Source organism: Palaemon carinicauda, chromosome 1, assembly GCF_036898095.1.
Source record: "Palaemon carinicauda isolate YSFRI2023 chromosome 1, ASM3689809v2, whole genome shotgun sequence".
NCBI classification, from domain to species: Eukaryota; Metazoa; Arthropoda; class Malacostraca; order Decapoda; family Palaemonidae; genus Palaemon; species Palaemon carinicauda.
The window spans coordinates 279506175-279531966 of NC_090725.1; the positions used below are offsets into that span (position 1 = coordinate 279506175).

The 25792-nt window shown below is 35.1% G+C and overlaps 1 protein-coding gene across 2 annotated transcripts in view; it reads right to left on the reverse strand.

Moving 5' to 3' along the window:
* Positions 1 to 25792, reverse strand: part of LOC137644905 (zwei Ig domain protein zig-8-like) — a 300708-nt gene that overhangs the window by 72760 nt on the left and 202156 nt on the right. For both annotated transcript variants that reach the window (XM_068377790.1, XM_068377785.1), the window contains exon 4: positions 24703 to 24835. In XM_068377790.1, the coding sequence (XP_068233891.1) occupies positions 24703 to 24835 (133 nt within the window). The remainder of the gene's footprint in view (positions 1 to 24702; positions 24836 to 25792) is intronic.

Genomic DNA, 25792 nt, shown 5'->3' on the forward strand with positions numbered 1-25792 from the left:
ATAACGAGTAGTCATATCTATCACCAGGGAAGTGTATGCTGTTAAAATGTTGAGTCAACAGTTTCATTAGGTTTCTCAATAATCTATCTTTGCACTGCTCAAATGTTTCACCTTAAGATGAACACATGTCACTGTAAGAAGTACTTACCATCGACAATCAATCAATGTGATTGAACTTACATTCTAGTATAAAAGGTGGAACCAATACTCTCTCTACATGTTCTGATGCCATCACTTGATTACAGAGTTGTGAAAACTCTCTGAAAAATATCGATGCTTGCACTATTGCTCATGTAACTCATTAACTTGATTAAACTCTTACTGGGAATTTCATTGTACAAGTAGAATGAAGTATCAAAGGTAAATGGATTTGGTACATTGCTAATTCCGTAAAACATTTGTTGATTTGTTTAATACCTTAGATATAACTTCTTGTGACATGCTTTTGATGCCTTCATCCTCTTTATATATGGCGCTTGTTACCATAATAGTAAAAAAATAATCATATATTTGAGTATCAGCTTAAATACTCATGCTTCAGTTATGTTGACAGTAGTGTATTCGTTTTCCGAAACGGGCTGCTTACAATTTTTAGGTATTTTATGTAAAATCTGAGCTCCCTGCTCCAGAGTCTCCACTTTTGCTCCATCTACTGTCTGCCAGTCATTTCTAAGACTTTCTTCAGGGCTGATGTAACCGGAATATTTGATGAACATCCTTGACATTGATTGAGAGATGACTAGAATGAGAGCTTATCTAAAATGAGTTCAAAGTTTCTTTATCATTTGAAATGACGAATAGAGATATGTACCACTTATTCCCTTTCCCTTCAGCAAGTGTCTGTATCTATCTCAAATAGATGAAAGCACTAGGACATTCTTTTGTTCGATCAATGTTTGTTTTGTTGGAGTTCATTTGATAACGAATGCATCATTCGTTAATTTACCCGATGAAGTCTTTGATTTGTGACTCATCTCGCCATAAAAGTATTCACATGATTCTTGTGATAGTGTGTATCTACTGTCAACAGGTCCACCTCTGATTCTTGAAATGCTTTAATTTTTTGGGTTTTATCTCTTTTTTTTTTCCCAGTCCTGGTTTTGCTAGTTTTGTTGCAAATTGCAAATTTACTTTCATATATAATACAATGGCTTACGATACTTCTGCTTAAATTATTTGATGAAGAACTTAATTCTTCATTTGACATTTCACCTGATGAATGCTGATGTCTTTTTTTGTGCCAGGTCACAACATTTGTGCTAGTCATATGATCTTCTACAGACACTGTGCCATTTCATTAGTTTCTCTGACCCCATTTGTCCATGGAGCCTCAGAGCATCAGAACCTTATATTTTGGACATAGCAATTGTAAAAGCGACTGGAATTCTAACATTCAGTAATGTGTCTTTAACTGTATTGGATTTCCGACGTATTATGTATTTAGAAAAGTGTGTTATTATACTAGGCATTACATCCTCTATGACTTCTGGAAAAAGTGAAGCTTTGGATGGTATATAAAAACATTATTATGGTAATTTTGGATAACTGAAGTGAAGAGATTTGAAGAAAACAACTGTTCAAAAACAATAATGTTGCAATATATTCTTCACGCTAATGAAAAGTAATTTTCAGAAATTTCCCATTCCTTATAATATAGTAAACCCACCAGTAGTATTAAAATTTATGTTAAGAGAGTCCTTGACCTTATAATCTTATATTCAGACACCAAAATCATGTGTCTGTGACAATTAAAAGAATTGATATGAACATATCTTAAAAATGGGGACTTGCTTCCCAGAAAGAGCCTTTGGAGCCCTTAGGCTAATCATAAAGAAGAGGCTCTGTCAGGAGAGAGAATCGAGCCTAATCAGCTAATATTCATACATATATATATATATATATATATATATATATATATATATATATATATATATATATATTTATATATATATACATATATATACATATATATATATATATATATATATATATATATATATATATATATATATATATATTATATATATTTATATATACACACACATATATGAGCAGTTTTAGATACTTTACAGAGCTATATGCAAATTAATATCGAGGAAATTGGAGCAATACACAGCTAATTATTCCCATTGGCAATTTATTTCTAATTATCTATTTTCATGGGAATTTGCTGGCACAAGGCTTTATGGATTTACATAAATACTACATTTGCAATAAAATAATAACTTGAACCTTATGTTAGTCTTTTTCCAGTTACACAATTCTTTATATGGCTATTTTTAGGCTACATGACCCCAAGCCTTTGTGGGCCTCGTGGCCTCGAACTAGCCATATTATAAAAAAAACCTGTTTGGCTGGAAAAAAAAATATAAAGTTCAAGTTATTGTTTTACTGTAAACGTGATATGTATGCACATCCATAAAACCTCCTGCCAGCTTAGTCTAGTTAGCCTAATGGGTAATTAAACCAACTGGCATCAGAAGACTGACTTGATACATACGAACCAGAATACAAGGCACTTTTTCAGAGTGACCCACACCTACTTCAGAAGATTGCCCTCTTGAATCATATTCTACTAGGACTGAACTTTCAAAATCGGAAGTGATCCATTTTACATTATAAAATTTTTGTTTTTTATAGGGGTACTTGATTCGAACCTGGCCAATCCCCTCGAGTTTCAACTGAATATCAAAACGTCCTGATGAGAATCGAAGGATTAGAACTTTCTGTCAATACCATTTTTTAATATAAAAAGGGCTATGTTGTAAAAAAAAATAATGTCGTTATATATATATATATATATATATATATATATACATATATATATATATATATATATATATATATATATACATATATATACTAGAATACAGTATATATATATACACATATATTAACATACAGTATATATATATATATATATATATATATATATACTGTATGTTAATATATGTGTATATATATATACATATATATATATATATATATATATACTGTATTCTAGTATATATATGTATATATATATATCATATATATATATATATACTAGAATACAGTATATATATATATATATATACACATATATTAACATACAGTATATATATATATATATATATATATATATATATATATATATATTTTATATATATATGCATATGTATTAATACCACAAATAATTGGATAAAAATCCCTAACATCGCAAGAGGGTCTGCCCCTCTCTATTATTCTTTTCCTGTACTTCTCTTTCTCCCTTTTTCTTTAATCTTTCCCTTCCCGAGTACCTTCCTTCGGGCTATAAACTGGATTTTATCAAGGGGTACTCCTCCTTTCCCCATATTCCCCACTTCCCTATCCTTATCCTTATTATTATTATTATTATTATATATGCATATTTATATACATAAGAAATTATATACACTTATATATATACACACACATATATATATGTGTGTATATATATATATATATATATATATATATATATATATATATATATATATATATATATATATATATACTTCTGCATTTAGCCTTAAGCTTCACAAATTATATTAAACTTCATTGTTATTGAAGGCTAAAAATTTCAATGGGAGGGATTAATTAATTAACGTTACCTGAACATTTATTTATTTAATCTCTTAATTAGTCCTACACTTCAAATAAAACAAAATCTACAAATATAGTGTAACCTTTTACAATGAACAATGACCTATTCTTGGGATTCATAAAGTTCACCTTAATTGTTACATTTATTTGTTCGTGTTTATTACGATTCACACTTTTTATATTAGACCTCAAAAACCTCAAAACACCGGCATTTATCAACGTCAGACTTACGTTTTAAAACGATATAAAACACTGACTTCAGAACCAAATTCGTGTTTCGTATCTATGTATTCCTAAGAAAACAGACCAATCAGGGAGAAATTGTTGGAACTCACGAAATCCTTTGGGAAACGACATCATGCATTAGCTTTATTTCCCAATGAACAATCAAACGTCTTTAATTATCGCTCACGTTTCCAGGGAGAACTGAAAACTAGCAGTTAGGAACGCAGTCCAGTTTAGTGCTACTTTCCTACGAATTATGAAGGTAGCCCGAATGTATACGTCAACTAACTTACGGTAATTATGGCGTAACTTTATCCTAATTTGGGTTTAAGCTGCTTCACATATTTTCTTAATCAGTCCTATTTGGCAACGCTCCATTATTTGCATGAATTCATTGATTACGACCGGGCATTGTAAAGAATTGTATTAATCAGACATGCAAGAAGGAAAATTAATGCAGGAAATCGTCTGTTATCGAAAAATGCTTTGTTATTTTACATACATATACTGTACTGTACATACATACATGCACACACATATATACACACCCACACATATATACAGTATATACACACATACACATGTTCATATATTTGCATATACATGCACACCTACATATACTGTATATACACACATACACATGTTCATAAATATACATACACACACACATATATATATGTATATATATATATATATATATATATATGTATATATACATATATATGTATATATATATATATATACAGTATATATATATATATATATATATATATATATATATATATATATATACAGTATATATATAATGTATATATATATATATATATATATATATATATATATATATAGATAGGTAACGTAATAATAATAATAATAATAATAATAATAATAATAATAATGCAACCACAACGTGGAAATCTGTGAGTGAAAGCAAATCATACGCGTAGGTTTACATAGCAAAGAGCTTCCGTGTTCTGCAAGCGATTTATGTATTTACAACTACAGGAAGAGCATTGCTATGTTTGCTATGAAAATCCTCAACATATGCAATTATACACACATAAACGTCTATATATACACACAAATATAAACGCACAAACAGATGCATCCACATATATATGAATATATATATATATATATATATATATATATATATATATATATATATATATATATGTATATGTATGCATATATATATATATATATATATATATATATATATATATATATATACAGTATATATATATATATATATATATATATATATATATATATATATATATATATATGGGTGTGTGTGTATACAGAGAGAGAGAGAGAGAGAGAGAGAGAGAGAGAGAGAGAGAGAGAGAGAGAGAGAGAGAGAGAGAGAGAGAGAAATTGGAAAACCTTTTATGTTTTCATCATATTTTTATTCCGTTTCAGTAATTCTTTCACTTTTTTTTTTATTGAGATTACTACTAACAATATCAACGGGATTTATTTTTAATTTTTTATGTTTTATCATTCGTGAGGTTTAACATCTTTTAATGCATTTTTTAAATAATAGAATTATTTTCTTGCCTCGTGAATCCATTTTTTTCTCCTACATCCAATTCTTTGTTTGTAATTTTTCGGTATCCATTGCGTATTTCTCTTAGTCCATATATCATCTATCCTTCGCATTACATGTCCTGCACACGTCCATTTCTTTTTGTTACATGTTGTTAGAATATCATCTATTTTAGTTTGTATCCATGTTGCTCTTTTTCTGTCTCTTAGTGGTATTCCCATCATAATTCTTTCCATAGCTTTGTGAGTTGTAACTATCTTATGTTCTGAGGTTTCAGTAAGGTTCCAAGTTTCTGATGCATAAGTTAATGCTAATAGGACCATCTTATTAAATATTTTTTAGAGAAAGTGGCATTTCAATTTTCATAATATTCTTTTGCTTACCAACTTGTCTTCATCCAATCCTTATACACCTTTTATGTTCGGTCTCATGTCCAGTGGAAACACTTACTATCTGTCCTAAGTGCGTGTATTCATTAATTTGTCTTTAACCCTTATTTGTTGTCTCTGTATTTCCATTCCATATTATCTTAGTTTTGCTCATATTAATATTCAGTCTTACATTTCAGCTTTCTCTATTCAAATATTCTAACATCTTTTGCAATTCCTTTCATGATTCTCTAAATAGAACTAAGTCATCTGTAACTCTCAAGTTGTCAAGTATTCCCCATTAATGTTTATTCCTACATTTTCTCAATCTGAATTCGTAGAAACTTCTTCTATGCACGCTGTGTGTAATTTAGGAGAGATAGGGTCTCCTTGTCTAACTCCTTTTCTCATTGGAATTTTTCACTAAATTAATGTATTTTCAGGATTACTGCACTACCCATACAGGTATCTTTAAGTTTTTTAACACAAGTATCATCTATTCCTCGTCGTTGAAGGGCTTTTATGACTGTTAAAGTTTTGGCAGAATCAAAAGCTTTCTCATAGTACAGTTGCTTTCGTTAATTCCGGTACATTTCACTGGATGCTAAGGAGACGTCTGACACCTCTGTATATTGGAGCAGGCAAATGATTCGCTTTTCAACCTTTCGTAAAATTAATTAAAGGCTTTTCATCTCATGTCTACAAGCTTATGAACTATGTTTTACTCCCAGCGTTGCTAACAGTTTCTCTTATTATACAATGTACAGCTGTCAGACGTCTCCTTAGCATCCAATGAAGTGTACCAGAATTAACGAAGCCAATTGTATATAAATGCCATACATAGTGGTTTGTCAACCTCAGTTGATTGTTAATAACATGGATATGGTCAGTTGTTGAATATCTGCTTCTAAGACCTGCCTATTCTTTTGGTTAATTAAAGTCTAGTTTATTTCCATTTTGCCAAATATAATTGTAAATATTTCATATATTACTGAGAGTAAACCTATTGGGTGATAATTTTTCAGGTTTTGTGTCTGTTTTTGCGAAATAATGTAATGATAATTTTTTTTCCAAGCTGAACGTATAGAGCAGTCTTGCGAACATTTGGTGTAAAGTTCAGCGCGACTTACTGCTATTATTAAATCATTTGTTAGGCCATCTTCTGATTTGTCTCTTTTCATACCTTTTAATGTTTTTTATTTAGTTATACTTTGGGTGCCGGCTCAGATGTTTCATTATTTCTGTTCAAAAAGTTATTTTTTTTTTTATTATATAGCATTGTATAGAAATCCTCTACAATATTTATTCCTCCATCTCTTTTGTTGATATATCCATTTGCATCCGTTAAAGCAAACATCCGTTGGTACCCTGCTACAAGTCTCTTTTTTACCATGAATTTGATGTTTCTTCCTTTCTTTACTTTTTTTCTCAATTTTGAAACTGATTGTATTTACGCATGTCTTGTGATTTTAATTTTTTAGATTTTTTTTTGGGGGGGGATTGTTCTACTAATTCCATTTAACCTCACTTGGAGTTTACCCTTATTTCCAATCTTTCCTTTATTAGATTGTTGGTGCTTTCTGATAGCTTCTCTTGATGTTGTTTAGGAACTCTTCCACCTATCTCATGTGCTGAATCCAATACAAATTTTGTTAAATTACTGTTCACTTCTTATTTACTTGTTTCCATTTCCTCCTGTAGCATGCCCTGCTAAACTAAGCTCATCAGATTTTTTTCTTATTAGATGAGTGTTTGTTTTCCTTCTTAAAACTATTTTTTTTCTTTCTTTCCTTAAATCTAGACAAATTTTACTTCTCACAATTCTATGGTCACTTGACTTTAACTTGTTTAACACTCGGCATATTAAACTAAATTAACTATTTTTCACTAAGAATAAAACTTATTTCGTTTTTCGTTTCTACATATGAGCTTCTCCATGTCCATTTTCTATGTTAATTTTTATAAATGAAATTGTTCATTATCTTTAGATTTTTTTTTTCTTTTTTCAGGAAATTCTTCATGCATGTCTCCTCTGTCATTTCTTGTGTCTACTCAAAATTTGCCTACAGCTGATTCTATTCTCTTCTTTTTATGCACTTTAGCATTGAAATAACCCCACCTAATTGAAAATAGTGTCTTATGGTTTTTCAAGATATCATCAGATCTTCCTTGAAAAGTTACTTTTTCTTCCTCTAAGTTTGGTATGTACATTTGAATGAGCTTCCTTTAATATTTTTTATTTAGTTTGATTATCGATCCTGGTATTCTATCACTGACACTATAAAATTCTTCTACGTTACCTTCACAATTTTAATTAACAAGAAAAACTAATTCATTTTCTATGTCCCTTTTATGTCCGCTGAAGCAAAAGATATGACCCTCTTTTAACTCTATATAAGATTCCCAGTTCTCCTAAGTTCACTCGATCCTATCATATCCCAATCAAGTTATTTCAGTTTTTAGAGTAACACATCAAGATAATTCTTCCCTAGACAGGGTCCTGACATGCATGTTGGAGGTTCAGCTTCCACAGGTGGTCTGTTCTAGTCCATATTTGTATATATGTATATGTATGTATATATACATATATATTTATATAGATATATATATATATATATATATATATATATATATATATATATACATATACTGTATATGTATATATACACACACATATATATATATATACGTGTATATATATATATATATATATATATATATACGTGTATATATATATATATATATATATATATATATATATATATATATATATATATATATATATGTATATATCACGAAAAATCTATTTTTGGGTGAGGTAGCCATGTCGTCCTGATGGAAGTTCCTAAAAGGTAGCTTCCTAGGGTATATATCGCGAAAAATCTATTTTTGGGTGAGGTAGCCATGTCGTCCTGATGGAAGTTCCTAAAAGGTAGCTTCCTAGGGTATATTTGACTACAGTGATATTCCCAGACAATTTTACCTAAAGGTATCCAGAATTCTAACTCCTGGAGCGAATATCACTAAATAATCTCACAGGGATATCGCATAATATCAGAGGACGTATTCTTGACACGTCACATAGCTATCTTCACCCCGAACAGTATTAACGCTTCGAGGGGTTACAGTGACAAGAATCTGATATGAGAATGAAAAAAGAGCCGCTCATAAGGCATCTCTCCTATTCCATTTCCAGTGTGTATCTGATGAAGGTGGTAGCGCCCTCTTTATTCCTTGTAGCGATATACGAGGTGCTACAGATACTGTATTATAGGGAGGGGTCAATATGCACTTTTACAAAAAAAGGAAGGGCAGGTCCATCAAGACGACATGGTACCTCACCCAAAAATAGATTTTTCCCTTCGCTCAAAATCCGTTTTTTGGGCTCAGGCCATGTCGTCCTGATGGAAGTTTACCAGAGCATTACTGTATCTGTGGATTCTCAATCGGGGCCGTACTCTCAAGAAAGTATTTTCCTGGTCCGTCTAGACCTAGAGACCTATGATGTTACCGTCATACATCATTTCATCTAAGCATGAACTATGTTAGTGCTTCCTGCCCCCTACAGGGAAGAGTCGTACTAGCCTCTGGAAAAAGTCTCGAGGAGTACATAATAACTATGGATGACAAAATGACAAGCTTGTATAGTGGTCTCGCCCTATACATTATAAAGCAAAGTTTGTATAAGTCACCAATGTCAGTATGAATTTGTGACACCTTCCCCAATGTGACTACTCTTATTAACTATTGGATAATGGTTGTATCCGCATAGGAACAAATTTTGCCTCTTTGCCACTATCCCGTTATGGTACCACGTCAACCCTTCCTAAAGTGAGTGGACTTTTGCTTGAATCAGGGAACAGTCTTGAAAGACATACCATGATAAAAATATCCATCTTTTAATCTTAATGCTCAGTACATTTCTAATAAAATGAGTGTGGGCGAATAAGAACTAGTTTATTAAAATTTAATAAACGTACATATCAGATCAACATTTATAAAATTTATAAAATGTTGATGATATGCATTAAAGCATAAAGAAAAACAGTCAACAGAAAATATTGTTTCGTTTACTAGGAAACAGATTTGCCACTTCAATTGAATTATTAATAATAATGATATAGTCTGTATACTGTTCATTTACACTAGCGTAAAAAACGCTTGGCACAAGTGTCCGTATTATGCTATAGTTCACCGACGTCAATGGAACAGTTCGTAAGGCCACTTTCGTGGCCTATCACTCAGTGTGTAGTAACATACAGTGACTACACACGCACCCTCTTAATTAATCGTCCCAAATTAATTACACTGTTCCTCGCAGATTTAAAACAGAAGGTTAAAGAATTCTACCTGCTGCTACCACAGACCTCTTAAGTTGCTCCACTTGCTTTGCATAGTGCATAAAGAACACCTTGGTGACCTCGACCCTTGTCGATTCAGGCATCTCACTACCACCTCGCTGTCTAGAACCAGTCTTATGTGGGTCGAGTGGCGAGGAGATATTTTCTTTAGTGTCAGAAGAACTGCCATGGCTTCTAGACAGTTGATGTGAAATGACTTGAAAAGATTGGACCAAGCTCCTTGGTCTCTCTTCTGATGAGAGTGACCTCCCCAGCCTTCCTTTGAGGCGTCTGTGTGGATAGTTACTGACGGGGGAGGAGGTTGAAGAAGTATTGATCTCTTCAACTGCTTGGCATTGGGCCACGGCTTGAGAAGCGTTCGCAGTCGAGTCGGTAGAGGTCTTATTAGATCTCTTCGCGCGTTTGATGCGTATTTTCTCCAGACTCCTGTTGCATCCTTTAGCTGTGCTCATAGCACTGAGTCTGTTATCAAAGCAAACTGTAGAGAGCCCAGCACTCTCGCTTGTTCGCGTCTTGATATCCGTTTGGATTTCAATAGTCTCTTGACAGATCCTGCTATTTCTTTCCTCTTCTTCCCAGGAATGGAAAATCGATGTGACTCCAAATTCCAGTGGATTCCCAACCACTGAAATTTTCGAGCTGGAGAAGGTCGAGACTTTTTGATGTTGATCTTGAATCCCAGATGTTCCAGAAACTGGATCACTATCTTAGAAACTTGCATGCATTCTGTCCTGGATGCTGCCCACACCAGCCAGTCGTCCAAGTAGGCTACTACTTGGACCCCCTTTAGGCGTAATTGATGGACGGCTGCGTTCGCGAGCTTCATGAAAATCCTTGGGGCTATGTTTAGCCCGAAAGGCATGGTTTTGAAGGCGTAAAGTTATCTATGTAACTTGAAGCCTAGGTAGGAGGAGAGGTGACGATTAATTGGAACGTGCCAATAAGCGTCAGACAAGTCCATAGAAACGGCATATGCCCTTTTGGGCAGTAGGGTCCTTATGTGTTGAAGTGTGAGCATTCTGAACTTGTAGTTCACTATGAACTTGTTGAGTGGCGACAAGTCTAGAATGACTCTGAGTTTTTCTGAGTCCTTCTTTGGAACACAAAACAGCCTTCCTTGGAATTGATGGACTTAACTTTCCGGATTACTCTTTTGTCTAAGAGCTCTCGGACATATTCTTCCAGAACGGGGGTTGAGTGTTGGAAGAATTGAGGAAATTGAGGTGGAGGACTGCTCCAGCTCCAACCTAGTCCGTTCTTTATTAGGCTGTGGGCCCAGGGATCGAAGGTCCAGCGATCCCTAAATAGCTGTAGTCTCCCTCCTACTGGAAGTATCTCACTTCTGCCGTTGTGGACCTGAGGCTTTGCCTCCTTGACTGCGTCCTCCCCTGGATCCCCTTCCTCTTGAAGGGAGTCTAGAAGAACCTCTGACTGTTCCTCTAGCTTTCGCACGAAAGGAAGAAGTTTGCCTTTCGAAGGCTGGGTTAAAAACTGGCGACTGTGTCACCTCTTGTTGAGGTACCAGCTGGTACGTGGTTGGAGGTTGTGTCACTAACTGAGGCACCGCGGTCACAGGAAGTTGTTGTTGTTGCTGTCGGTAAGGTTTAGCTAGCCGAGAGGATGGCCTAGGCCTTTTTGTCTTCTTCTTGGGTTGGGGACCCTCATCTGGAGAAGACTTTCTCTTAAGATCTAAGCCCCACTTTTTGAGAAGGTTCCTATTCTCTGTGGCGGCCTTGTCTACTACCTCTTTAACCACTTCATTGGGAAAGAGGTCTTTACCCCAGATACAAGAGGATATCAGTCTCCTCGGTTCGTGCCTCACCGCAGCCGAGGTGAACACGAACTCTCTACAGGTTCTCCTAGCTTTAATAAAGCTATAGAGATCCTTCGTAACTGTAGCCAGATGGGTTTTGGCCACTACCATGAACATGTCCTGGTTCTTGGGGTCACTTGCCATCGTTTCTAATGTCGTTTGCAACGACATCGATGCCGCAAGTCTTTCCTTCGTCTCTTGCTCTCTGCGCAAGAGAACATCCGACAGTTTTGGAAGTTCCTCACCAAACTGACGTTCAGCAATATCAGCTTCCAGCTTCTCGACTGAGAAGGTAAGGTGGACGTCCTTCCAGTCTTCTTGGTCCAAGGGCAAGGTCAGAGATAACGGCTTGCACTCCTCCAAGGAGGGGCATGGTTTCCCTGCCTCCACCGCCTTTAAGGCTGCCTTATATCCCTTTTCCATGAAGGGAAAGGCTCTGGTTGGAGAGGCCACAAAGGAGGGAAGCTTCTTACTCAAGGCTGGCACCTTTGAGTTCGTGAAGCCCCTCTCTTTCATGGAGCCCGCTAGTAATGTCTGTGCTTTACTATGGTCAAGAACTATGACCTCCTTCGGCTCCGTCTCCTCCTTTGAGGCTGGCTCCTTCCTAAGACGGACATAACAGTCCGGATAAGAATCTTTGTTGGGCCAAAATTCCACTTCTTCCAGGGGAATTGCTCCCAACTTTTCTGATATCACGATCTTCCCGGTTGTCATTGGCATGTGTTCGGCATACCTCCAAGGATTGGTGTCCGAGCACAAAGGAAGATCCTTCACGTTGAGTCACTTCTGGGGCCCACGTGATGCTGCAAGTCTATGTATCTCCAGTTTCATTGCAGCTTCCTTCTCATCATTCTTTCTTTGAATTTGTTGGATCATCTCAAAAATAGAAGAAAGAGTCCTTCCCAGTTCATCTGGGATAGCAGACGATGTAGAGGGAACAGGTTCTGGGTTTGGAACCGATGTAACCGACACCTCGTCGATTTCTTCCTCTTCTACTTGAGGAGCCTGAGACAGCTCCTCCTCCTGACCTTCTACTAGAAGGTCTTTCTCTGTAGAATCCGACACCTCCGACATCTTATCGTCCAATTGGATGTCTTGAAGGGCGGCCGAGACTTCAGAATCTACCGGATTCTGGGCAGTTGGTATCTCCACCTGAGGCTGAGGAATGACTGCATCAGCCGATGCTTTAAGGAAATGTATGCCCTCATCTTCTCATTTGGAAGGTAGGGACCTGAGGTGATTTTCTGAAAACCCGTCACCCAGGTTCGTAACTTTTTCCTGGCAGCATGCCTTGACTCCATCGACTTAGGATTGTCAAAAGCCTTGGTAATCAGGTTAGAACATACAGTACAAACCTGAGGGTCCCAATATCGGAGATCACCTCTGGAGGCTGCGCATGCTGAGTGCCTCCTGCAAAACTGATGTCCACAGAAGTTCTTACTGCGGACATTGCAGAATACACTACCGCACTTCGGATGGTCCTCCTGTAAAGAGAAGAAAAATCCATGAGTATCAAGTGAAGGCTTTTCACTTATGTTGAAACATGTAGCTTACACAGTAAAGCTATAAAAGAAAGAAGGAAAGGCACATACTTGTATTTCCTGCCCAGCCAATTGCTGCAAACTCCCAAAATATTAAAACTAAGGTTAATTCTATTCTAGAATACCTTATGTAATTTCCTAAACGGAAATTTAAGGTGTAGCTAACACCTTGAAATAAAGTTTTAATATACGGGATAGAATGAATACAGAAAGAACTCACTTTCTATATATTGTACGGTCTCAACAAAAGTCTGTACAAGATAACATTAACCCTGGATAGGTACGGTCCTCGGACACCCCTTTAAGGGTATACTCGGACGCGAACGACCCCGACGCCAAAAAAAATTCTTGAAAAATCAGTTTTTGCAGTAACCTCCTTTTTTCTTTTGCCAAAAAAAACTTCAATGAATGCTTAAAACAACTGTAAAGATAAATACTACTCATCTGCAGCAAAACTATTTATTATAAATATTTTAAAAAATTAAGTAGAAAAAAAAAGACCTGACATAAAAATTCATAAAAAAAAAGTTTATACATATATACACAAATCCTTTTAGGAATTGATTCTTGAATGTTTAGGACACATCTTGATGTATTTTGGATGAAGTCAGACCCATGGAGGTGAAGATCTGAAATGAGAAAAAAAGGGTAACTTTTTTTGGCCAAAAAAAATTGTCCAAATTTCATGAATTTTTTTGGGTACCCAAATGAAATAGGAAGTGGCTAATTTTTTTAGGGAATAAACATATGTTATCCTAAAATAGAAATATGTAAAAAAATCTTCATTATTTTGTAATTTACATTTATATCAGGGGCCATATCTAAAGGTAATTTTTTGAGTACTTGGAAATTTCGTAAAAAAACACATATATTTAATATATAATATGATATTTATGCAGGTAAAAATATACCAAAATATCACAAATTCTATAGGGAACAAGAATATATATAGATAGGGCAGCTTACGCTTCGGATATGTCCACAAAATGGCCGCCAACCACACTGACTCAGACTCCCTAATCTGCCACTTGAAATGTAGGAAGGGTATGTCAATTTCAAGGTGTTATTTACTAATCTAATTATTATTGGATATGCATAAAAATTGTATGGTGGGTTGCTGGATAATTGTCGATTATTTTACGACTATAAAATTAAAATTCTGACCCAAAAAAATTTTTTTGAAGGGAAATAAAATCGAAAAAAAAAATGTAAAACAATATTTTAGCTAAAAAAATTTGATGATATTCAATCGAAAAAAAAGTAAACAAAATTTTCCGACAAATAAACATCTAGAGGAATCATTACTCTGTGATAGTTCCTTAGTACGTAGTAATTTTGAAAGAAAGGAGAAAAAACGAAAAAGTGGCAATCACAGGAAAATCGAACACATACCTATATATACGCCATATCTGGCTAAAAGAAAAAGATAGGCATGGGTAGCCAGATCATCTAGAAACACTTTCCAACACTATAAAAATATAAGTTTTGCGACACTACTTGCCAATTCCTTACGGTAACATGACTAAGCAAAAAAATGCAAAACAAATAAAAAAGGCCACTCGTGGAAAAATGGCCATTCTAATATACGGCATTTCAGAAAAAAAAAATTTCAGCCACGTGCTAGGCAAACCATCAAGGCATATTTTCCGACAAATAAACATATAAATGAAATATTACTCTGTGATAGTTCCTTAGTACGTAGTAATTTTGAAAGAAATGGGAAAAAACGAAAAAAGGGCAATCACAGGAAAATCGAACACATACTTATATATACGCCATATCTGGCTAAAAAAAAAAATAGGCATGGGTAGCCAGATCATCTAGAAACACTTTCCAACACTATAAAAATATAAGTTTTGCGACACTACTTGCCAATTCCTTACGGTAACATGACTAAGCAAAAAAATGCAAAACAAATAAAAAGGGGCACTCGCGGAAAAATGCCCAACATTCTAATATACGGCATCTCAGATAAAAAAAAAAGACATGCACGTGTTAGCCCAACCATCAAGTCACACTTTCTAACACATAAACATGAAAAAAAAATCAATAATATACGGCAATTCCTTACTACGTAGTAAATTTTTACAAATATTGAAAAAAAAAAAACAGAAATTGGCAACCGCAGTTAAATACCCAATATACCAATAACTACGTCGTATCTGACAAAAACAAAATCACGCATGGGTAGCCAGATCATCTAGACACACTTTCCAACATTAAAAAAGCAAAAGTTTTACGACACTATTTCGCAATATCTTACGGAAAAATGACTTGGCAAAAAAATTAAAAAAAATTAAAAAGGGACACTCGCGGTAAAATGCCCGACATTCTAATATACGACATCTCAGATAAAAAAAAGACATGCACGTGTTAGCCCAACCATCAAGGCACACTTTCTAACACATAAACATGAAAAAAAAATGAATAATATACGGCAATTCCTTACTACGTAGTAATTTTTACAAATATTGAAAAAAAACAGAAATTGGTAACCGCAGTTAAATACCCAATATACCAATAACTACGTCGTATCTGACAAAAACAAAGTCATGCATGGGTAGCCAGATCATCTAGACACACTTTCCAACACTAAACAAGCAAAAGTTTTACGACACTATTTGGCAATATCTTACGGAAAAATGACTTGGCAAAAAAATGAAAAAAAATGAAAAAGGGGCACTCGCGGTAAAATGGTCCTCGTGGTGATGAACGACATTTTAACTAAAAAAAAAAACATGCACATGGTAGCCAAACAATCCACCAAGACTTTCCACAACTGATAACCTATACAAGTTGCACCATTCTACGACAATTTCATAATACGTAATAACTTTGATAATTATGCTAACTACCTCAGAAGGGTAAACTCGGACGCGAACGACCCCGACGCGTCTCAGAAATCGGGGAAGGAGTACAGCTACAGCAATGCACATCTGGACACTACTAGAGCGTGTAGGGGAGACACCTCCTGCAGGTCGATCACCCACAAATTCAGTCACAGGGGTGAGTCACGTGAGAAAAACCTGTTTTTTTTTTACGCTCGGGGTCGCAAACGACCCACCGTACCTATCCAGGGTTAAGTATGTTGGAAGAACTTTAGTGTTACAACAAACTCTGTACTGTAGTTTATTAATGCAGTGTGTACTACACTACAAATATAGAAACCACTGTACATTGCATGCTGCTGTGCCGGCCAGCACGCTCCGGCACGTGCCGGCCGGCATTTACCCCCGTATAGTTCAAAGGTTATAAGGCGGCATTGCCATACGACCTTCCATCCAGAAAGAGTGAACTTATGGAAGGGGAGAATATAGCATTCAGGCTTCCAAAGAATCCATAGCCTGCCGGACTCTACCAGAAGACATGGAAGGGAGACCAAGGGAGGTCTGGGGTTCACTCTGCAAAGAACAACAGGTCTCTGCCGGCCGACACGTAATTGCCAGCTGGCAGAGAGCCGAGCCGGTCTTCCATCCTAACCTATACTAGGTACGGAAGTAGGACTGCGGCCAAAAGATAATGAAAGAAAGAGTGGTGGGGAAGGGATAAGGGTCCTATAAACTTCGTTCTAGCAAGAGACACACTCAGCAGTTAGGGAAGCTCATCCTAACCTAGAGTTGTCTATTAGGGAGGAAGATTGGCAATACTTGCTATCCTCCTCCCAACCAGAACAAAGTTAGATGAAGTTATTTCGCTGGGTAACAGAAAAAACTCATTCTCCAGCCCGAGAAAAACAACGCAGGACAGTCTGCTAGACCACTAGAGGAAGGAATCATCTCATACAGAATCCTTCAGACGTGGACTAGGGAAGCAAAGCTTCCTGTATCCGCCCCTAACCTAGCAAAAGAGACTCATTCTCTATGCTAGGAAGAAGCAGACAACAGACTAGAAACTCTGATGTTCTGCCCTAACCCAAAAAACCAGTCACTCTGGTTATCAGGTCAGGACAGACATATCCTAGTATAGTTATACCTGAATTATTATACAGATAGAACCGCTAGGATTAAGCCTAAGGCTTACTCAGAGGGAGAGAGTGATTGAACTTAGCCTCCGGAGGAGAAAAGAACAATGGGGGATGTGCGAAAGTATACTACTGTACCTAGTATACTAGGTTAGGTGCGGTGATAATCGATTACCTAATTCACCGAAACTCTCTCATATACAATCTTGGAAAGAACATTCAACAATATCTTACATGTATGAAATATCTGCCTATAGTTTCAATAATATAACACTCGGAAAAACTTACATCATGCATGAAAGAACTAGGGCCAGACGCCTAGGCTACTAAGTCTCGCGAAGGGCAAGATCGGTTACCTATATCACCGAACTAAAAACTAACGGCATTATATAAGCATTCCTAGAGGAGCTAAATAGCTGGATTATTAAAGCATAACAAACCGGGAACATCGCTCTAGCTAACTAAATGACCCATAGCGAGCGATAGCATCCAGGATGCCTCCGGTAGGCAACAGCTCTTGTTTACATTAATATCACTTTTGATTTAATTCAAAAAGACAAGAGCTTACATTTATACACAGTAAAGATAATTCTCAACTTTCCAGAGGCAGCAGAGGCCGGAGAAGTCATCAAAATGTTGAATTAAATCCAAAATAACGAGAGAACACAGGGAAGACACCGAGTAGTAGAGCTACACGAAAAGGAATAAAGAGGGCACTACCGCCTTCATCAGATACACACTGGAAACGGAATAGGAGAGATGCCTTATGAGCGGCTCTCTTTTCACTCTCGTTTCAGATTCTTGTCACTGTAACCCCTCGAAGCGTTAATACTGTTCGGGGTGAAGATAGCTATGTGACATGTCAAGAATACGTCCTCTGATATTAAGCGATATCCCTGTGAGATTATTTAGGGATATTTGCTCCGGGAGTTAAAATTCTAGATACCTTAAGGTAAAATTGTCTGGGAATATCACTGTAGTCAAATATACCCTAGGAAGCTACCTTTTAGGAATTTCCATCAGGACGACATGGCCTGAGCCCAAAAATATATGTATGTATGTATATATATATATATATATATATATATATATATATATATATATATATATATATATATATATATATATATATATATATATTGTTTCGCAAATGGCGAGGCATTTTAAAAACCTTGATCTTTTTATGACCAATGCAGTATTATCAAGTCTGTGGAGTAGGCCTACTTCTCTGTTTGAGAGGTTTTCATCTTCATACCTTATCACCTTAATTTAAAACCAATGTCAAATAACATATCTATCAACTAAAGTATTAGATATTTCTCATAGCTAAACTATAAATCATACGAAATTATAAACATGAAATCCGTGAAAAATTTAAAGATAAAATTGAAATTGAAAAACAAATGATAGATGTAATAAATTGTAAGTAAAACCATAACGGTAATAGGCTTAGAAAACTGATATTCCTAACTTCATCAATATTGGGAATGAGTTTGTATCAATTAATCAACATCGTTAGCATGTTTTTGGTAAATTAAAATAGGCTTACAGGTATTTCATTATAGTCAATGTGTACAAATTGTAATTGGTCACATAAAAATCGTCAAAAAATACTATTTTGTTGTTGCTACAATCTGCTGTTAGATCCCCGAAATTGCATCTAAGAGTGTTTCCTCGTAAAAAAAAAAAAAAAAAAAAAAAATTCTGGGCTAGGCACACCAGACACCCAACCGTAGTGCCTTTTTAAACTTTAGCTCCCTCGCGGAAAACGCTCCTATGTCCCTGGTACATGTAATAAGGCACACTTTATAGAGGATTGATATCTATAATTGGGCTTATGAACTGAGTATCAACTCTTTGCTTTTAGAATATTAGGATCTGCTCTGTATAACTTTGTAAAACATATCTGTATTTAACTTATAATTACCATAAATTAGAGCCTAAAATTCACAAGAAAAATAGTATTATTGGAATTATGAATTTTTGATGCATTAATTGAAGAAAAACACTACCACGAAAGTATGTTATAGTAATCACACTTCAAATTTGAATAGAATTCAATAAAATTTCTACTTCTTGTCAAAAGATGGGAGTACAGCTCCCTTGTTCCAGAATGCAAGGATTAGAGAGCTCTACACATTGTTTATTTTCATGGCCAATAGATGGCCTTAGCAGTATAGTACCAAATTGCTAATTATCTCCACCATCCACTCATTATAATATTTATCACTTCGTTTCTGTTGCAATTTGGGCACAAAATTGCTATAAAACAGACGCACGTGAACTTGATGTTCCTTGTTGTCTGGTCACAACTTAATTCTTTGGAAATTGCAAATTTCACAAAAAATGTTACAGAAATCTTTTCTCAGCAAACAATCGTTTGTTCAATTACATTTGGGGGTCGGGAGGGGGTCACCAGAATGTCAGATGTACTGAAATCGGTGAAACAATCAAGTAATTACACACTTATCTGATACAAATTTTAATTACCTTTTTATGAAATCAAAAGACAATTAATTCGATTCATGGTATGACATGTATTGTTGGTCAAAACTACGTGAATAACAATATTGTTATATTCGGGAAGGCATAATAACGCAGACTCCCCCAGCTCCCTCCCTTACATCGTAACGAGTTTTAATTTACTCCCAATAGATGGCATCAGAGGCCCCCTGTCCTAACTAATATAGTCTAATATTTGACGACCACGTGTGTCAAAAAAGTGTGCTAGGAAGGTAGAGGCTAGAGAATTGGCAGTTGGTAAATTGTCCAACGATCGTTCCCCTATTAGGAATGAACATTTTTATCAGAAAATGGTGTGAATTTTTCATATGCTATCAGAAACAACCTAATTTCACTTATGAAAGAGTTTAGTATTTCCTTTCTTCATCATAACAGATGGATGGTAAGTCATGTATCTGTACAAGTGACCAATGTAACAATCATCAGCATAGTTGAAGTTGGTGGGGCGAGTTTGAGACAGCGCTGCCAAATGGAATTTACTTGAATGGAGAATATCATTATTCATTACAGATCCAAATCATTTAAGGAGTAATAGTCATAAGCAGGAAGATGCATGGCTATGTTGTAAATTGATGTTCTTATAATCAGCGAAATCAACATAAACAAATCGAATAATGAAAAATAAATTGACACATTTTTCTGCCTTCGTTAACGCCTACTGTGTTGCGTCATATAACTGCTAATTTGTGTTTGTTAATAAGGGTGCTCCAGAGTGTAAATCCACCAAAAAATAACCCTTATCATCACTTCCTTAGTAAATGTATGTCAGTAAAGCTGTTCCTTGGTTCAATATAGGTTAAAAAATCCATTAAGTATATATATATATATATATATATATATATATATATATATATATATATATATGTATATATACTGTATATAGGTCTTTCTAAATCAGTGATAGGGCAATTGTGAATATAAAAAAGCTGATTCTGAATGATCATTGAGAGAGAGAGAGAGAGAGAGAGAGAGAGAGAGAGAGAGAGAGAGAGAGTATCTATAACAAGAGGTTTCAATGTTCATTCATATACAGTAAGTGGTGTGGATGTTGCATTAAGCTATTAAATAAATAATATATATATAAATAATATTATATATATATATATATATATATATAGGTGGTGTGGATGTTGCATTAAGCTATTATATATATATATATATATATATATATATATGACAATTATTTGTCAACATTTATTTTTATTAGTACGAATATTGATCGTGATGTTTTTAAGGAATTTGACGCTGGGCATAGAGTTGAAGATGATAGTTTGGAGAGACGGAAATGTAAGCATATATGATAATACTGTCTCCGGTGTTATGAGAATACTGTATAAATATGTTTCTCTATACAAAAGTTTGCTTCAAAGGAAGGCTTTATCTGTAACGATATCAAATAGAGCGATAGAGGGAAAGGTTAACAGATATAGGTTTCATGTCAAGAAAGGTTAATCAAAGTATTAAAAAGGTTTTCTCAAATAAGCTACAAATACCCTATGATCGATAGAAATGGGAATAAAGGTTAGGCTGGTCTAAACAGTTGAATGTTTATCCCTATTTCTATCGGTCATAGGTTCGAGTCCTTGTCCGGGAAGATATATTTATCATTAAAGAAATTTCCCTAAGCGTTTGAGATCCCAAGGCAAAGCGAAATCGATATTAAGGGGTATTTATAACTTATTTGAAAAAATTATATATATATATGTATATATATAAATTAATATATATATATGTATATATATATATATATATTTATGTATATATATATATATATATATATATATATATATATATGTATGTATATATATATATATACTGTATATATATATATATATATATATATATATATGTATATATATATAGAATATGTATCACTAGCACTCGTAATTTCAAACAATGTAAATATCAACTATAATGGTATCTAATATCGAATTCTACCCTTGGAGAATGTAAATCTATAGGAAATTCATTAATGATAAATGCTTCTGCCCTTAGCCGAAACAATGCCAATATGGACAACTTTACCAATCGAGCCATCAAGAGAGATATAAGTTTATTTCATTTTGTAGGTAGTAGGTTGGCCAGGGCACCAGCCACCCGTTCTGATACTACCGCTAAAAGAGTTATGGCGTCTTTTGACTGGCCAGACAGTATTACATTAGATCACGCTCTCTGGTTACGACTCATTTTTCCTTTGCCTACACATACACAGAATAGTCTGGCCTGTTCTTTCCATATTCTCCTTTATCCTTATACACCTGACAAAACTGAGATTACCAAACAATTCATCTTCGTTCAAGGGGATAACTACTGCACTGTAGTTGTTCAGTGGTTATATTCCTCTTGGTAAGGGTAGAAGAGACTCTTTAGCTGTGGCAAGCGGCTCTTCTAGGATAGGGACACTCCAAAATTAAACCTTTGTTCTTTTGTCTTGGGTAGGGCCATAGCCTCTGTACCACGATCTTCCACTGTCTTGGGCTAGAGTTCCCTTGCTTGAGGGTACACTCGAGCACTCTATTCTATCTTATTTCCTTTCCTCTGGTTCTATTCAAGTTCTTGTTGAATTTTTTTTAGATTGGTAGATTTATTTTATTGTTGTTATTATTCTTAAACTTCTCTTGTAGTATATTTCCTTATTTCCTTTTCTCACTGAGCTAGTTTCCCTGTTGGGGCCTTTGAGCTTATAGCATCCTGCTTTTCCAACTAGGGTTGTAACTTAGCAAGTAATAATAATAATAATAATAATAATAATAATAATAATAAGTCTACTGTACATATCCCTGTCGAATTCGAATTTGTTCTTAGGTTTGAACTCAGCTCCCACCGTCAGAGCCTTTTCAAAATTTAGCACCCCCCTACCCGAAAAACGCTCCTATGCACCTGACTAATATATTTGAAGAATAATTAAAACTTCCCTTTCTAGGGACTGTCGTATAAATAGATGTACTGATATTCAATTTCAGTTTATACAGAAAACTAGCCAATATCTCAGCATATGTACATTTCTACTCAAAGTAATAAAGCTGAGAAATCAGTTCTGTATTCACTTCAATGTTTTTAAGAGTATTACAAGTTTGCAGCCCTGAGTATACTGATTGTGAAGTAAACGACATTAGGACTATTTCTATTGCCAAGAAATTGAAGTATGTGGTAACGTCCCTGACTGATGAACACCAGTCTGGGGTTCGAGTCCCGCTCAAACTCGTTAGTTTCTTTGGTCGCTGCAATCTCACCATCTTTGTGAGCTAAGGATGAGGGGTTTAGGAAAGCCTATAAGTCTATCTGCTGAGTTGTCAGCAGCCATTGCCTTGCCCTCCTTGGCCCTAGCTTGGGTGGAAAGGGCGTTAGGGCGCTGATCATATGTATATATGGTCAGTCTCTGTGTAATGTCACTGTCCCATTTCTCTGCTATTCATGAGTGGCCTTTAAAACTTTAAAAGAAGCATTAACAACAGCAAAAATGGTCTTCTTTGCTAATAAAAAGAGAAAACTATAATACAAAAACTTTTCTTGTAGTACCATAAAGTAGCAATTTCAAGTATAATAAATTTCAATGTTAACATAGCATTTAATAGCTAAAACAAGTAACACTCACATAATTCTCCTGACACTAACGTGGATGTTATATTACATCCTTTACAATTCTTGTGAAAAATTGTATATCGGTAAACAGGTAAAGCTCTTGAAAAGAGAATTGAACAGCATATGATATGTGTAAGATATGATGAAGAAAATGCAGTGTTTGTTCAAGTTAGAAATTAAAATAATACTATTTCTTCACTCTTCAGTCATTCTCTCCAAGATTCTGTTGAACAGCCTTGTTAGCAACCTCACTGTTACATCTCCAAAGCACATTCACAGGAATATCGTCTGTGCCCACACCCCTTCAATATTCATTCTCTTGAAAGCATTCGTTACCTCCATCTCACTTATGTCACGTTCTTCCCTGTATGTTCGAGCGCCTATTTAAATAAATCTCAGAAATTTGTGAGCAATAGAATGACTTCATATTTGTAAATAATATGGTCAGTATTTTAATTCACACTCCATATTTCTTATTCTTCCTTTTAGTCCCCTCATAGGTCGGTTTTCTTACCGGTCCTGGCAAATACGCCATCTTCAAATTGTAATACAACTTGAGCGAGTATTCACCCAAGGAAATAAGCTCAAGCTTTAATTGGCAAATATATCAGCATGGACCGCAGTTGAGAGAGAGAGAGAGAGAGAGAGAGAGAGAGAGAGAGAGAGAGAGAGAGAGAGATCAGACTGTGGCCTTCAAGAAACTAAACTGAAGTTATATTTTTTTAAGGTAAGAACAGACTTGCCACAAATATTCTCTTAATTAACGTGTATCATTCTATTAGCCATCCTAAGTAAGTTACTTTTAAGGGTTTAATCTTTCCTAACATTCGAGAGTTAAAGAGAGCTTTCTACATTTTTCGTATTACGGAAATTTCAAAACGATAACGACCTTTAAAATATTTCTACATATAGATATCCAGATATGTAATCCCTTTCAAAACAAACTGTGCATGAAATGGAACGTCTTCTTTTAAAACAGTCTCCCCTTTCCTCTTTATATCCCACAAAACTTCCTCATACTTCCTGCCAACTTCAAAATGTATCCTTTTATGAAAGTCGTTAACTTCGTTACGGGTCTGCCATGCACGAAAGAATCCCCTGAAGAAAAAACAGCCTCAAGAAAAGAATTTGGCCGCTAACAACCACGAGAAAATGTTGGGAGATACTTGCCTTTCACAAGAAGCAGGATCGGTCTTGTTATCTTCGGGTCCGAGTTGACCTGACATTCGTACCAGCCTCCATCATCCAAGTGGGTGTACTTGATAGCCAGCGTCCACTCCTCGGAGCCTGGTGGGTGTAACACCTGCCAAAAGGAAAATATTTGAATTAATCCCTAAATGAATGTAGTTGCTGTACAAGACATTGTGGCGTGAAGTAGTACAATGGCACCAAACAATAATTTTCTTATAAGTAACTCATTTATAATTCATGTTCTTCTTGGATTAAACAAAATAGGAATTTATACTATGAAAGAGCTAAAGCTATTTTACAACCACCATAAATATGCATTCATTCATTACCAAACACAGAAGTCGACCAGGATCTGCAAAAGCTATTGGCTGAATATGCAAAGTTAATCTATTCTGCATGAAAGGATTTGACATAAATGCTATCACGAAGTTCATAATAGAGTACACGAGGCTCTCATAGTCCTTTGTAAATAACGGATATGTTTGCATTTTCACAAAAAGCAGTAAGACTGGAAGTAGACCTTTGAATATTTAATCTTTTTGTATACATAAATGTAACTTTCTGCAGTCTTATTTGGTACCCTCGTCTGTCAATCTACCATAAAGATATTTTATGGCAAATACACACGGAGGTACACACGCACAGACACAAACATTATATCTCCGTTGACCTGTGGTGGGTCATGATGGGCTATCAACCACACCTCGTAGTAAACAATGTCCTCAGCCATCACTTTTAATGTATAAATACAATAAAAATACGAATTGCGTTGATTTTCAGTTTGTTTGCGAAGCAATTTTCGTTGATAAATATTCTTAAAAACCTAAGGATGTCATGTTATCTTTCTAATCATGCATAAGAGTAAATTGTTTGTTTTTTATGAGATGGATGTAAAGTGAGCTATTAATTTGTTGAAATCTGTGGAAAGGCACCAGTTACATTTTAAGGTTGGAGAGATTCTTATTAGTTCGAGAGCTGCAACAGGCTACTTGATTATATGAGGTTGCATTTCCGTTCCCTTGTAAAATGTACAAGATTCATATATATATATATATATATATATATATAT